This window comes from Heptranchias perlo, chromosome 8 (assembly GCF_035084215.1).
Source record: "Heptranchias perlo isolate sHepPer1 chromosome 8, sHepPer1.hap1, whole genome shotgun sequence".
NCBI classification, from domain to species: domain Eukaryota; kingdom Metazoa; phylum Chordata; class Chondrichthyes; order Hexanchiformes; family Hexanchidae; genus Heptranchias; species Heptranchias perlo.
The window spans coordinates 14,575,337-14,590,796 of NC_090332.1; the positions used below are offsets into that span (position 1 = coordinate 14,575,337).

General features: G+C 37.7%; 1 protein-coding gene across 2 annotated transcripts in view; it reads right to left on the reverse strand.

Annotated features, from left to right (window-relative positions):
* Positions 1-15,460, reverse strand: part of mocs3 (molybdenum cofactor synthesis 3) — a 51,481-nt gene that overhangs the window by 8,280 nt on the left and 27,741 nt on the right. For both annotated transcript variants that reach the window (XM_067988708.1, XM_067988707.1), the window contains 5 exons: positions 13,262-13,324; positions 11,073-11,236; positions 8,023-8,070; positions 7,657-7,753; positions 4,955-5,065 (listed from right to left, as the gene is read on the reverse strand). In XM_067988708.1, coding sequence (XP_067844809.1) covers positions 4,955-5,065; positions 7,657-7,753; positions 8,023-8,070; positions 11,073-11,236; positions 13,262-13,324 — 483 coding nt within the window. The remainder of the gene's footprint in view (positions 1-4,954; positions 5,066-7,656; positions 7,754-8,022; positions 8,071-11,072; positions 11,237-13,261; positions 13,325-15,460) is intronic.

Consider the following 15,460-nt stretch of genomic DNA (forward strand, 5'->3'; position numbering starts at 1 on the left):
GGGGCTTGCGCGCGCAGTCCCGCACGTCAGCGCGGTACCCGGAAGTGGCCGGGATCTCGTCGCGATCCGGTCACGTGACCGGAGATCGGGATTTTCGGGGCCACCCCGCTGGGAACCCGCCGGAAACACGCTCCTAAAATCGAGCCCATAGTGTTTCTTATGGGTGAGAATGGGAAATGTTGTCCTTTAGCTTGGGAAGCTAAGAAAATAAAAAGGTTTGTTAAAAGTACTCTGGCTGCTGAAACACCAGCTCTTGTCGACACAGTGGATATAGGATTCTATTTGGCAAATATTTTGAGTGACACTGTGTACATTGGGAGTACTGAAGATAGTATACCCAGTGAATGTTAGGTAGACAATCATTCATTGTGGGATAATGTACACTCTACGAAAAATGTGAGTGAGAAAAGATTACGGATTAACCTTGCTGGCTTGAAACAAATCTCTAAAATTAAATGGGTAGGTTCAAGCCATCAACTGTCGGATTGTTTTACTAAAAGAAATACATGTACGAAGAAATTATTAGGAGTCCTGAAGAAGGGTTGCATCACAATGTAATGCTTTGAATAGTATAAGTTGGACAGAGTATGGAAGTTTTTGATTTTCAAAATTTTTGTTTGTATTGTACATATAAAGTTTTTTTTTTAATTTTTTTATTTAAAAAGGGAGAAAAAGGAATCTGTTAATTGTATCCATGTGATTTATATCAATTAGTGTTAATTGTATTCAGGTGGTGCGTATCAATTGGGGACTCTCTTGTGTGCATTTGTGGGTTGTGTTGATCTCCGTGTATAAAGGCTTGGATACAACTGAAGACCAGGCTCTAGTATTCTTTCCTTCACGACCTGGCTCTCCAATTTGTAACAGTGAGTTCAAGCCCACTCTAGGACTTGAGCTCGTAATCCCAACTGACACTCCAAGTAGTATTGAGGAAGTCTTCCATTGGAGGCAATACCCTACAGATGAGATTCAGCTGCATGTTCATGTGGACAGTAAAGCTATAATGGGAATAAAATAGAATTGGCATTCTGGAAGATTGAGATTAAATGAGCCAAAGAACCTTCTTCATCTGAACCTATCTTGTGAAATCACGTCCAATGCCTCTGGCTTTTTAAGGTGGCTTTCTGGCACTTGCGATATTCAACAGTGACAGAGAGTCAAATCATGCATTCATTTTGTTCCCACTAGGAATTAGATCTGATCCATGTCCTAATTAATGCACAGAGGCTTAGAAATTATTGTTCACAATGTTAGCAGGCAAATATTTAACATTCATATAACAATCCACTGTCTGATATTTAAAATAAAATCAGTTTGCCCCTTCAGTAATATAGTGGATGATGTGGAGATGCCGGTGATGGACTGGGGTTGACAATTGTAAACAATTTTACAACACCAAGTTATAGTCCAACAAATTTATTTTAAATTCCACAAGCTTTCGGAGGCTTCCTCCTTCCTCAAGTGAACAGTGTGGAAAATTTCATTTCCACACCGTTCACCTGAGGAAGGAGGAAGCCTCCGAAAGCTTGTGGAATTTAAAATAAATTTGTTGGACTATAACTTGGTGTTGTAAAATTGTTTACAATAATATAGTGGACAAAGAAATGTCAGTAGTCGGCTGGCTAATATAGTCAACAGTAATTTTTAAGTCATCGTGTTTTTAATAACCTAGGTAAACATAACATACCATCTCCTAGAATAAAACAAATCACCCTAGTGAACAAGTGAACTCTGAAATATACTTTTAATAATGGCTTGCAAACTTATACAAATCAGAGAATATTAAAATGAGTTCTGTATGTCTTGAATTTCAATGTAGATCTCCCAACAATCTCCTGATGACATTTACACAAAGTTCTGCTTTACTTAAAACAGTCTTGTAGTGTCATTAATAAGTCAGACAATGACTAACATTGCAGAAATTAGTTAGTATCTGTGCAGTAGTGTGAAATTGATCTTTAACCAGCTAATAGTTGAAAGAAATCAAAGGTTTATCCATTTTTCAGTTTCTGAGCGAGATGATGAGGGCCATTAGCTTCCCAATAATTGTTGCCAATTATGCTTGATGTTGATCTGAGCTTGCTGGGAAAATATTTGTTAACCACTTCCCAGTGAAACACTCCAGTTATGTAATAGCAGCAACACTTTATTTACGTGATTTTTGAATTTGGCAATACATCAGAGTCACCAAAATTAATACTTATTTATCTGGGGAAACTTTGATCTGATGTAGGATTTAATCTCAAGCATGGTGCTGCATCAAGTTGGAAGACCAACGCTGTACCATGGAACGACAAGACAGACTCACACCTAGAAGCACAACATCCACTTGTCCTCATTGTAAGTGATGCATACATGAGTAATGAATGATTCTAAGAGGGCAAAACAGCATATATTTAAAAGATTTTTTTAAACTATAAATGCCCAAAGTACTTAGTTTTAGGTTTATGCCTACCACATGAGCTCATTATGCTTGAAGTAGGCATCCAGAGCACTTGAGCAAAAACACTTTGATCACTGCAATTACCCAGATGCTCTTTCTCTTTCTGTAGTTTTCTCTTGTAGGAGAGAAAACAATTTTGTGCAATTCTTGGCTGTAACTACAAAGGAATCTCAGTTTCAACCATCCTCCACTATATAATTTCTACACAACCCCACAGCCTGCCTTCCTTAGACCTGCTCTGAAGTTTCTGGCAGAATTTATTTGTTGCAAAGTTGTTAAACCATCAGAAGGCATTGGAGGCACCATGAGTTGTGACCTGTGATGGAAAACACATTGCTACTCTCTACACACATTTCAAAGCCTTGAATTGGCATTAAATCAATTTTTGTGAAAATACTGAGCCAGAATTCAAAAAACTGTAAGAAAGTTTCACCCACAGCCTGTCAATGGATGTGCATTATTTGATATTTTCTCTCCAAGGAGAGTTTTGGCATCTAGTTCAAACCAGCTTGCAGTTGACAGGCTGATTTTAAAGCATGAAAGACCAGCCTCTGAGGAGTTATTTCCCTAGATTGAAAGTGCTGTCCTATTCTCCAGTTGTTCAGGAATTAACCAATGAAATAGCTTCACCCTGTGCTGCCTGTATCAAGGACTTTGACTTCTTTAATTTGAGAAGTGGATCAAGTTCAGCATTATTTGCAGAGATGGCAGATGAAGGGCTGAAACTAAGTTCACTCAAAATGTATGCAGTTGTGATACACACTTTTAAACACATCTGTGAATGGGAACTTAGGGCTGCACTCTGATCTCCCACTTTATGAAAAGAAACTTGGCAAACTAAACTCTTTTTTAAAATTTCTAATCCTCGCATGAAGCATAAATCTGCTACTTCACAAGTGCATGCAGCTGCCCTTTGAGCCCGCCTACCAAAGACTTTGAAAATACTGTCATGAAGACATCTCTTCTTTGGTTCAGGAGTATGCTTTTTTTTAAAAAAGATGTAAAAGATTCTTCTTGTGCTAACTGATTAGACAAGCATTTTTTCTAATTTTCCTTTAACAATCTGTGTCTTTTGGAACTAGAACTTTAGTGGCCATTGCCAAATGCAACATGATTGGTTGGATGAATGTACTGTTCCTTTGAGTTACTTGGGAGAAACTGCTCATGAAATGTGAAGTCCGTTTAACTTTTAGATCCAGATCTCCTCATTCTTTGAATGAAGGCAGGCTCCTATAACATAAGTCCTTGTTCTTTCAATGGGGACAGGCTCCTATAACATAGGTCCTCATTCTTTCAATGGAGGCATGCTCCCACACCATAGGTCCTCATTCTTTGAATAAAAACATGCTCCCACACCACAGATCCTCATTCTTTGAATGGAGGTATGATCCCATAGCAATGGGCCCTCATTCTTTGAATGAAAGCATGCTCCCACACCATAGATCCTCATTCTTTGAACGGAGGCATGCTTGCACAACATTTTATAATCATTAGAAGTGATTTAAAACACAGATGTGTAAATATATTAGTTAAAAATTAATGTGAGTTTTTAAAGAGTTTCTCTATTGAAATAGTTGTTTGAGCTTAGTTTTGTATAAAAAGCTACAGCTTTATGTGTAATAAAATTTGCAAGCAGAGAACAGTTAACACCTAATTCCTTACCAAAACGGTTTTGCAACCCTTAGGTGCATAATAAATACTGAACAGTTTAGTACCCAGATAATTTAGAATAGTTTAAATCGGTTTAATTTTGCTGGTATGAAAAGGAAAGTTTAATTTTTGAGTTAACTGTGCTGCATAACGTCTGCAGTCAGAAAACAAGAAAATGCTGAAAATTATCAAAACTGCATGAGTTAAAAATATTTTATCTGTTAAAAAATATTGAGTGCATTGTAATCAAGAGTTGGATTTTATTAAGAATCTTGGCTCATTTTGAGCAGCATGACTTAGAACTGATTTTGAAAAGAGCAGCAGAAGCTAATTTAAAAGTACAGAATGGGATACAGAAGCTGGTGCTTAAATGTAAAACTTAATGAATGGTTGTGCACATGGTACATTGTGTACTGTACCAAAAAAGTGTTTTTTTAATTGCTCTACAGCACTCGTATTACAAAATATATAATTGTAACTTCCCTTGCTACTGCACTCTGAACTTGCTGCCTAATTGTAAACAACGTAGTAAGTCTCCGTACATCTTGGCTGCAAATGCAAGCCTGGAGTGTGCACGGGCAGATTTAGCCACTGCTAACAAAGAAAACTCTCCCTTACATATACTTTCACTTTCGCATCATAACAGAAATGGGACTTTTAGGAGTTTTGTTGCTGTAACTTATGCCACACATCGCTTGTGGACAAAAGAACTGAAGGAGTTTGTGCAGCAGATCCCTCATATGAAGCTTCCAGCTTTAAAAGGGAGAAATATTTTCCACAGTTGTCCTTATGTGTAAAGCTTAATAAATAAAGTAGCTGTAATAATCACAAATGTATTTTTACATGTTGTAAGAACTGTACCTGGGAAGGTGACTATATCAGCCGCTGCTTCCTTTCTACTCAAGTTGATGTTATTCTGTAAAAGCTTCACGTATTCAGCATTCTTTTCCTCTAATTTAGCCAATGGAACATCTGACATTGTGCATAGGAAACAATTACTGTGGCCTTTTCATTTGAAAACAAGAATATAAATTATTAATGCAAAAATTATTCAGAAACTAACTGCCTATCTTTAAAGCCACTGCCTTGTTGCCAACATTCCTCCCCTCCACACACAAACTTTTATAGTTTTAAGATTAGTAAAATAATAAATAAACTGAAATAACTAAGATAAAAGTAGATTTTAATTTAGTGCAACTGTTACAATATACGGACGTGAAATTGTTTCAACATGTAAGCTTCCTCAAATACGAGGCACAGCAGGCTTAATGGAAGGCAAGCATCTAACATAATTCACGTTAGCACGATTAAAATTTGTTCCAGTCTTATATTCAAATTAGAACCAGACTAAATTAGGTCTTAACGCAGGATACAAAATTAATGTAGGTTAATGGACACCAATCAAGTGTTCTGTCATGCAGATCCTTTGCAGCCAATGTCGGCTCTGACTATAAGTATGTTTTGGCATCAGTATGGCTGAGGAGAGCTGCTGGAAAAGCATTTAAAACAAAAATCTGGGATCTGGACAAACTGAAAGAACCTGACATCAGAAACAAGTACAAAGATGTGGAGAGAAGCATCGTACCTGCAATAATGGAAGAAATGGATGTAGAAGGGACGTGGAACATCATCACAAATGGTTTGGACTCTAGGGGAATCAAGGGATATGGGCAGGAATGTGGAGTTGAGGTCGAAGATCAGCCATGATCTTATTGAATGGCGGAGCAGGCTCAAGGGGCTGGATGGCCTACTCCTGCTCCTATTTCTTATGTTCTTAAATAGAATATTAAGAACTGCAGAACAAGTATTGGGTCTCAAAAACAATATTAAGAAACATAAATGAATAATAGAAAAAGTCCTGGAATTGGGTGAAAAACGAAGTAAGCTTATGTTGAGCATAAAAGCAGATCCTAATGTAATCGAATACAACAGGTTAACCAGATGAATAAAATTTAAAGCCAAGAGAGACCAGAACAAATGGATAAATGACCAGTGCAAAGAAGCAAAGGATTACACCAAAAGAAGTGAAAAACATTTCATGACGAGGACGAACAAGCGAGGAGCAAGCGGTAGAACAAATATTTTGAGGATCTATACAATGTACAGAGCATGGTGGATTAATCAGTTCTTGAGATACCGCCCTGTACAATAATAAGGGAGTTAATGCTGGATTTCTTGGAAGATGAAGTAAAGATTTCTATCAATAGTTTGAAAAAGAACAATGCTCCTGGTGTCGATGATATAACTGCAGAGTTGTTGAAGGCGGGTGAAGAACATACTGTGAAAATGATACAAAGGCTGCTTAACAAAATTTGTGAAGAGCAAGTACCTGAAGATTGGGGAAAGGCAATAATGAAAGCAATCTTCAAAAAAAAGAGACAAGAGCGAATGCAGCAATTACAGAGGAATCAGCTTACTGAGTATACTGCAAAGAAGAATGAAAAGATATGTAGAAGTGATACTGCATGATGAACAAACTGGTTTTACACCAGGATGAAGTACGATAGATCAATTGTTTATGTTAAGGCAGATTTCGGAGAAATTTATAGAACACAACATTCATTGTTAGAACAACTTCACAGATTTTAAGCAGGCTTTCGACAGTGTATAGTGAGAAGTGATAGGACATGTCTTGAAAATGTATGGTATTCCCTGAGAAACTTGTCAGACTGATAGAAAACATCTATAACAAGTCTCTGAGCGCTGTTAAAGTGGATAGGAAACTGATGGAATGGTTTAGATCAACAGTTGGGGTGAGATAAAGATCTACACTGTTGCCTGATTTTTTTAAATTTAGCACTGGAAGCAGCGATGAATCTTAAACTAAAAGTTGATATTGCTTCACTCTTGTTGTTTGACATCACTTGAAGTCATCAGTGAAATTACTGCTTTAGAATCATTACGTGAATACATTCTTTTCTGCAAAATTAATGTTTGCTCAAAATTACAATGTTCAGGTTGGATACATCATAAAAGAAATTTGAGAAAACTAGCTAAAGAAGAATCACTATATATTAAAAAATTATAAAAGGGTCAGATAACATTGTAAAATATGGAAGCAATGTAAATTCAAATGTTATGCAGTATTACTGTTTTAATTTTCTAGTTTCATCTTCAAATGCATTATTTTTTTCCTTTTCATGCAATTAGTAATTTATAAAATGGATTTAATAAATTACAGCAATCAGATTAATTATTAAATTATCACAATTGACCTCTTGCTCAGAAGATCACCACCATGGGGAAAAAAAGAACCTCCCCTTACCCCTACAATCCCTGCAAGTCATCAAAAGTAGATTTGTACAGCTGGGCCGATTTACAATATAGAACTGTCAGTAAAGAGATTAATGCAATTAGGTATAAATTACTTTGAAAGACAAACAAATCAGGATGAAATGGTACACAGAAAACTTAACCAGTTGACAGCATGGTTTATTTGGTTTCACTTTTAAAACATCAGTCTGCAAAAAGCCCAAGAAAAAGAATAGTGCTGCTTCAGAGCAAAGTTTTGAAAGGTTTAAATGATGATCAAAACAAAATTATACAAAATCAACAAAGGATACAAATAGAATGAGGTAGGTGGCAAATGTCAACTTCCACCTGTGGACGAACATCTACCAGGACATGAGGAACATCTTGATCCAACAGTTGTTTATATTCCTAAAGTGATAGGGTAGAACAATTAAGAAAAATTATAACAGTGATAGCCAGGGTCATCTGAGCCATTTAGATTTATGAATATTTAGAGTAAGTTACAACATGCATATTTTTCTCTTTACAGTAACACAAATTTGTTTTGTTTTCAGCCACATGAAATTTATTACATCAAAGGTTTTCAATGACAAATACAGCTGCAATACCTCTATTGATAAATAAATATAAAACTGAGTAGAAAAGACATCCTTGGAAATAAAAATAAGCAAGCTTACCTGTACAGTTACTCTTTGCTCTCCAGTTAGCAAATGAAGTGTTCTACACTAGAATTGGAAAGCACAACCAATGGAAGAGGTCAGGAGTCAGAATACTGAACAGGTTACTAGGGCGCTATATATATATATAACCTATACAGTCTTATTAACTGCTGCTTTTTCAAATATAATGCAATCCATCATGGGCCAGACCTTTTCATTGCAACCACTTCCTCTTCTTGGGAGAACCAACTAAAACTAGATTAGGAGGTGCTGCCATCTCCAATAGAAGTGCTCTCCATAAAGTACTACCCACAGTCACATGATCACATAAAGGACCCAAAGTAATATATCCTTGTGTTTTAGACAGAAGGTATCCAAAGCACTCATCTTCAATATATTCTACAAAAATATGATCTTTTCATTCATCCCCACATTTGAAATTACTTTAGAATTTTCTTTACAGAACATGCTTTGTACAAATTGAAGTCTATAGGAAACCCTGCTAGCATTGCAAGATGAGAGTACTACTGCAAATAAAGTGCTCACTTTAAGTGGGTTCATGTATTTTGCCTGAAGTTGTTGTAAATCCATGCATCTCCTGAGTTATTCTCTACAAATCAATTTTTTTTTATCAACATCTTTGACAATCTGTTCAATTCAAACTGAATTGGTTGCTTTAGTGTCAATCATACTTCCTTTTTTTTTTAAAAAAGAGAAATTCTGGACAATAAACTACACTGATTTTTTTGAAATCTCTGTACCAACGATTTTATGTAGAATAAGAAATCTCAGGTGAATCCCGAGGACTCATTAGAAATGTGAAAATAGCAGTTGCACTGCTGGCAACACCATTAGCCTTGTTCACCATTATGTTATCTGCTGGACATTAAGTCCCACAATAGTGATGACTGGGACTGAAGACCACAGCAGCACTCCTTATTCATGACGTCACTGGAGAAAAGCATCACGATGTTGTGTCAGGACAAAGCTATACAAACGTGTCTGTTGAACTACCTCTAGCTAGCTCTGGTAAAATATAAGGACCAGGGAAGGCTAGGGAGACACTAAGCAATCAAGGCAGTTTTTGAGTACGTTTCGTATTAATAGAATTTTGTTGGCAACATCTGTTAGCTGCTTTTTGAATATTTCCTACGCTTTCTATCACATTGCTTTGCTGGGGGAATCATTACGAGCATCTAATTTTGAAGATATGTGAACAAGTACTTCATTACATTAACTCGAGCTTTCCTTTCACCACTTTGTATCTGTGTCCCCTTGTCCTACCATTGTGAATTAACTTGAAATAATGCTCAGATCTTTCCCAACCTCCCCTCTAGCTCGTTCAACACCATTCAATAAATATGCCCATTTCTTTCCTTCAACGTGTAATGCCTTACACTTAACTGTGCTGAATTTCATCGGCCCTAGATCTGCTCACTTACAAATTTTGTCTAGGTCCATCTGTAGTTCCTTAATTGAGTAACTGTACTATATTGTCCCCCGTTAGTTTGGTTTCATCTGCAAATTTGACTTAACTTGCACTGCATTTCTGAATCCAGGCTGTGCATGTAGATTACAAACAATAAGGGCCCCTGCACTGATCTTTGGGGTACTTCACTCAGTACATCTCTGCAGCCCAAAATCATTCCCCTAACTAGTACCCGCTACTACCTCTCAACCAGTTCCTTATCCATTTCCAAGATTTATCTCGGAAACTACTGCCTTAAGTTTGTGAAGCAGCCTCTCACGAGGAAGTCTAAGTACACTAGATCATAGGGTTTCCAGCATTCACTTAGGATGTTACTTCCTCAAAAAATTCAAAGAGGCTGGTTTTGTCCCTGGGTTCAGTACAGGCCAAAGTCATGGAAACCAAAGGATATGAGGACAGTGGTGTTCTGCCTGCCAGATTTCAGATTTCATCCTCTACCCATCAGAGCAATGCATTTGAGCTTTTAATCCTCTAAGATTGCGAGTGGATCAGCAGCACAGAGTGACTTGCCACAAGGTAATATCCGAATATATTTCTATCCTCTGGGCAAGCATCAGGATCAAATTTCTAAGACAGTATCCTTGATGGAGTTGTCTCCAGCTGCATCTTATTAATCCACCTAGAAGGCAGAGGATGATTCCTTGTGTTCACTATTTATGGTAATATCTTAACCTGCTATATAAAACATGTATTTATGAATTCATCACAAATAGCAAACAGATGAAAACTCCCCTCCCCGTCCACACCCCCCACATAGATTAGGCAGGGACAATATTTAGTGGTGGTACAGTAGCAAAAAAATTGCAACACTAAGTGATAGGGTGAGTTCCTAGCACAATTATCCAATAATAGTTCCTAATCTCACCTACTGTCTATGGATGTTTTCAATTGGACTTTCAGAAGGTATTTGATAAGAGATTGTTAGGTAAAGGTATCAAGGCATGTGGAGAAAAGGTGGGTAAATGGATTTGAAGTACGGATCAGCCATGATCTAATAGAATGCTGGAACAGGTTCGTGGAGCTCAATGGTTTTTTCCTGTTTCCAGCTTCCTGTGTTCCATCAAGGGAGGCACTAAACAAGGTACTTACACACAGGGACGAAGACTTCCCTATTTTTCTTTCTCCCCTAAAAGAATAAATGACACTTCCCAACTCCGTTTCCCCCCTTCCACCCACCCAGACAGTTACAGAACAGCACTTCTAGGGTCCTGGAAATAGGCTGCCTGCTTTCGATCTCAGCTGAAAAATGGTGCCAGTGCTGCAGAACCCAAAGAAGGGGCATAACAGAGGTGAAAACAGAATGGAGGAAATAAAAGTAATAAAGAGGGATGGGATTAAAGATATCGGGAAAGAAAACATTAAACTGTTCATGGCAATCGTCCACAAATACTGCAGCAGATTCAAATATGAAAGTGAAAACTAAAGTTTTGTTTTTCCTATTGAGAAATAAATTGCAATTATAGCAAATGGGCCATCTGCAGTCAATGTTTTCTTTTGTTTTTGTTGCTTAAAAACAAAAGCTGTTTCACAGCTGGACCTCTTTAATGCTTGCTATGTTCTGACAACACAGCATTCTGACCTGATCTGTGGCTGCTGACCCACAGAATCTCTCGTAGTCGATTAGTTCTTTCACTGTTGGATTCTCACCACACACCGCACATGTTGGCTGCTTGGGTCGAAGCTTAATGGTTCGAAATCGAGCTTCCAGGGCATCAAATATTAACATCTGTTGGCTGTAAGATGCTGAAGAGGTTATCGTTAAGGACCATGCTGGGAAAACATATTTGTCACAGGAAACAGGTTAACTTTTTTCCAGTGAAAGACTCCAGCTGTGTAGACAGCTGGCAGCTAATAAAATGCATCCCACAGCTACTTAAACAAGATAGCTGTTTGATTTAGCAACACACAAGAGCAATTCTTATCTGCTAGGGAATCTTTTGGCTTGGAACTGGATTTAATCATAAGGTAATACAAGGTGTACAGGGACTGGGTGGTGCATTGACTTAGCACATTTCCTTCACTCTGGGACCTGAGATTGAATGCAACCTGACAATGGGATGAATGTCTTCCTCCCTGCTCGCTGCAAAGGTTCTCACATGAGACAAGTTTGGGCCATCTCAGTTCACCATTAATGGATGTAGGTCCACATCACAAAGCTTAGCTTAATTTGGCATCAATTGACAATCTCATTCAGACAGCTTTGGGACAAATATGGCTGGTGCAGGAAATGACACACAAGTGCATGATAAAATGCTTTACTCTATGGTTTGGTATGCTATTCTTGACCTAAAACTGTTTGATGCTGAAGGCATTCTATTACCTAGCATTAACATCCTTCACCTTGATCAGCACTGGAATTCACACAAAAAAAAGTACAATGTGCAGTTATGGAGCTGTAGAATACAGATTCTGCCCACAATTGCAGCCCAACCTCATGGCCAGGGAATGGTTTTTGCCCAGCAAAAGGTAGGGGAGAAATATAAAAAGTAAACTTTATCTGAACAGGCTTCAGTAGGTGGAAATTAAACAAAAAGTGGATGGGGAACTTACTTTTCACCACTTGATGTTATTACCTGACTTGGTAACTACTGTAGGACATTTTTAAATTGTGTTTGCCCAGAGACTTCCTGGACATTAAAGGAAATTCCAGGCTCCCTGGACTAACCACTCTAATGTACCCTGACACTGAAACAAATAGTATAATTTATAGTGATTAGAGTATTCAAATATCAGAAGTAGCATTAGTAATATTGGGTTAACTTTTATACCTTATTGTACTTAATTTTATCTCATATAATATAATCTATTCTATCTATTTAAAAACAAAAGAATACAAGTTCAAATACATTGACTTCCTTGATGTCAATTCATGTCAAGGCTTCACACATGAACAGCGGCCAAATGGGTGAGGTAGTACAGGATAACTGGTGACTGTGCAACCATATGGCAGCATGGAGTCAGTGGGGAGGGGCAGGAGAAAAGTTGCTCTAAGTAAATGCATTTTACTTTCCTGTCATTCTATGCCTCCCATTTTTAAGGTGGCAATAACATCCAAAGAAATTGGCATCCAGCTGGCTGAAGAAGTGTTCTTTAGAGTCATTCAAGTGTCACAAATGAAAGGTCATCGACCTGAAACGTTAACTGTTTCTCTCTCCACAGATGCTGCCTGACCTGCAGAGTGTTTCCAACATTTTCTTTTATTATTTCAGATTTCAAGCATCCGCATTATTTTGCTTTTGTCACAAATCTAAAGATTGTTATGGACACAGCTGTGACCAGATGAATATTTGATGCATTTTTGTGCATCAAACCAGCAGTTTTGGAAGAATGGGAAAAGAGGGTAAACTGGGAGAACAAGAAAGTGAAAAAAGTTAATCCCTCACTTACACAATATTAAAATATTGTACAAAATTGTTAGTGACAAGTTAGTGGAACGCTACAACCAAAAGCTGACAACTGCCACATGGTGGCAGTATCTACCTGAATCATCCTCTTGCTCTTACTGTGTCTTTGGTGTAACTTAACCAAAAATGCTACATTTTGAAAATCTACTCAAATTCATTCACACTTGCAATCTGAAGATTACAATTAGCACTTTCAGTCTAGAAGCTGCTGTTACCCACTGGCTTCTCCCAATGCACCAGAAAATTCCATAGGAAGGTATTTTTTAGTTTTCTCAAGTGCTGCTTTTGCAGCTGAGGAACTAACATTTGGTTTATGTTTCTCAAAAATAAAACAATACAGGCTGGTAAAGAAATAAAAAGATACACCCTATTCCTGATGCAATCTTCAGCACCTCCAGGGCCTGAATACATCCCAAAATTCCTGGCACTGCAACATGAAAAAAACGTATTAGGCTTACACTTGATTTGTTGTTCTTGACAAAATTATCAACTTAAGAATTGGTACTCAAAAAAAGGATGGAGATGACAACACAGAAGCAAGAGGCCAACTAATCCAGGAAACAACATTTTTTGCATGTAAATAAATTTTAAAAGCCTTTCTAAACAATAATTTTATGATTTTTCCAGAAAAAAAGTACTCAATACAAATGCAACAAATTAAACCTTCCTTTTTTAAAGTAAATGTACATTGTATGGATAAATGAAAATAACCATATCTTAAATTTAACTCGAATATACAATATAAATGCAAAGAACCACACAGAAGAGCAAGAAGCCATTCAGCCAATTGCCTCTTTGCTAGAGCAATCACTGCCCTACTCCACTTGGCTCTGTACAATCTTTTACTTAAAAATATTTACTCACTTTTCCCTTAAAAGATGCAATGGTCTCTGCTTCACCCACTCCCTGTGACAATGCACTGCATGCTACAACTGTTCATAGAATCACAGAAGTTAAAAAACAGAAGACCTTTCAGCCCTTCATGTCTGCGCCGGCTCTTTGCTAGAGGAATCTCAAACTAATTCCACTGTCCATGCTCTTGCTATAGGTTGTTCCTAATGACGATATTCGATAACTTCCGGCAGCCATGCTGGATTACAAGCATTTGAATGTTACTTTCAGATTTACACAATCTCATCCCCAGCACGAAATGGTGAGTGCTGAGATGAGCAACAAAATTGAACAACTCTGAAGCAGGTACAATTCTAAATATTATATAAATTTGTCCCTGGTATGAAAAGCAAAGTGGGCGGAGCACAAAAACATCCCAGTGAGGCATCAGGTAATTGAGCTGTTCGTTTTGCTTCGCGCTGGTGATAAATCTGCCAATCCACCAGAGAGCTTAAATCACGCAGGTATGTTTTAGCCCTGAACTGTATTGTTTCAAGTTTGCTGCATTTTTGTTTTATGCTGACATGCGTGGTCAAGGAAGGACAGTGTGATACCAACCTGGTGAACGGTAACTACAAGGTTATTTACGAGGTCATTCTGCTTTTAACTTTCACTGTAGTACATGCAGCACTTACAAATATTGGCATGTTCACTTGCTTTTAGTAACTAAAAAAAAAAATCAATATCCAACTCATTTGCCCATCAATGGGATGGCCCAGTTCCCAGCAGGGCAACTACAGAATGACACTGAAAATATATTATTTTAATATAGTGTAAAAAAATGAAACATATCACGAGTAATTTTGAAATTAAAACAGAAAATGCTGGAAATATTCAGCAAGTCAGGCAGCATCTGTGGAGAAAGAACTCTGACAAAGTGTCATCGACGTTAACTCTGTTTCTTTCTCCATAGATGCTGCCTGACTTGCTGAGTATTTCTAGCATTTTCTGTTTTTATTGATCTCTCCTATCAAGTATTTTAAAAGAGAGGATCTACTTAGAATTTGTCTTTTTAAGGCCACAATAATTTTAGTAAAAAGCCTGATAGGAGCTCAGAAACAGTTAGTCAAGAAAGCGCGCGCGCGCACACACACACATCTAAACCAAGGTATTCAAGTAGGGAATTATGTGGGACTGGCAAGGTCCCAGTATGGATGATCCTAAATAAAATAAATGTTTTAATGCGCCTCAATCTGGAATACTTCGCTGATTTTCTCACTTGTATTACATTTCTAAAGCACATGAAGTGCCTTTTGTGGTTTTCAGAGCAAAACTGTTGGGAGTTACACAAAGCCGATCAGTTCCACTATGCTTGTCTTTGACCCTCTGCAAAACCATTCCAATTGCAGTGGTGGTTGTGATGATGCAGAGGAAGAGGACCGAATCTATCTCTGCCGTCACCATTAATGCCGCACTATGCACTTAACAGAATCTCATGATTTGAGGCACCCGCTTCCAACAGACCTCCCTCTCATTCTCTAGCACGCACACCTGCTAGTGAGCGCTGGTAAGAAAAGCCTTCTATTTTATTTTCAAACCGTCGAGAACGTACAACAATTGCTAAAATCGCATTTGGTCTCTTTCAACAAAACCGAAGGGAACTTTAAATGAATGCGATTCTTAGATCGGCCTGCAGACTGTTTTACGCACTTTGCATGGAGGGTGGGGTTTG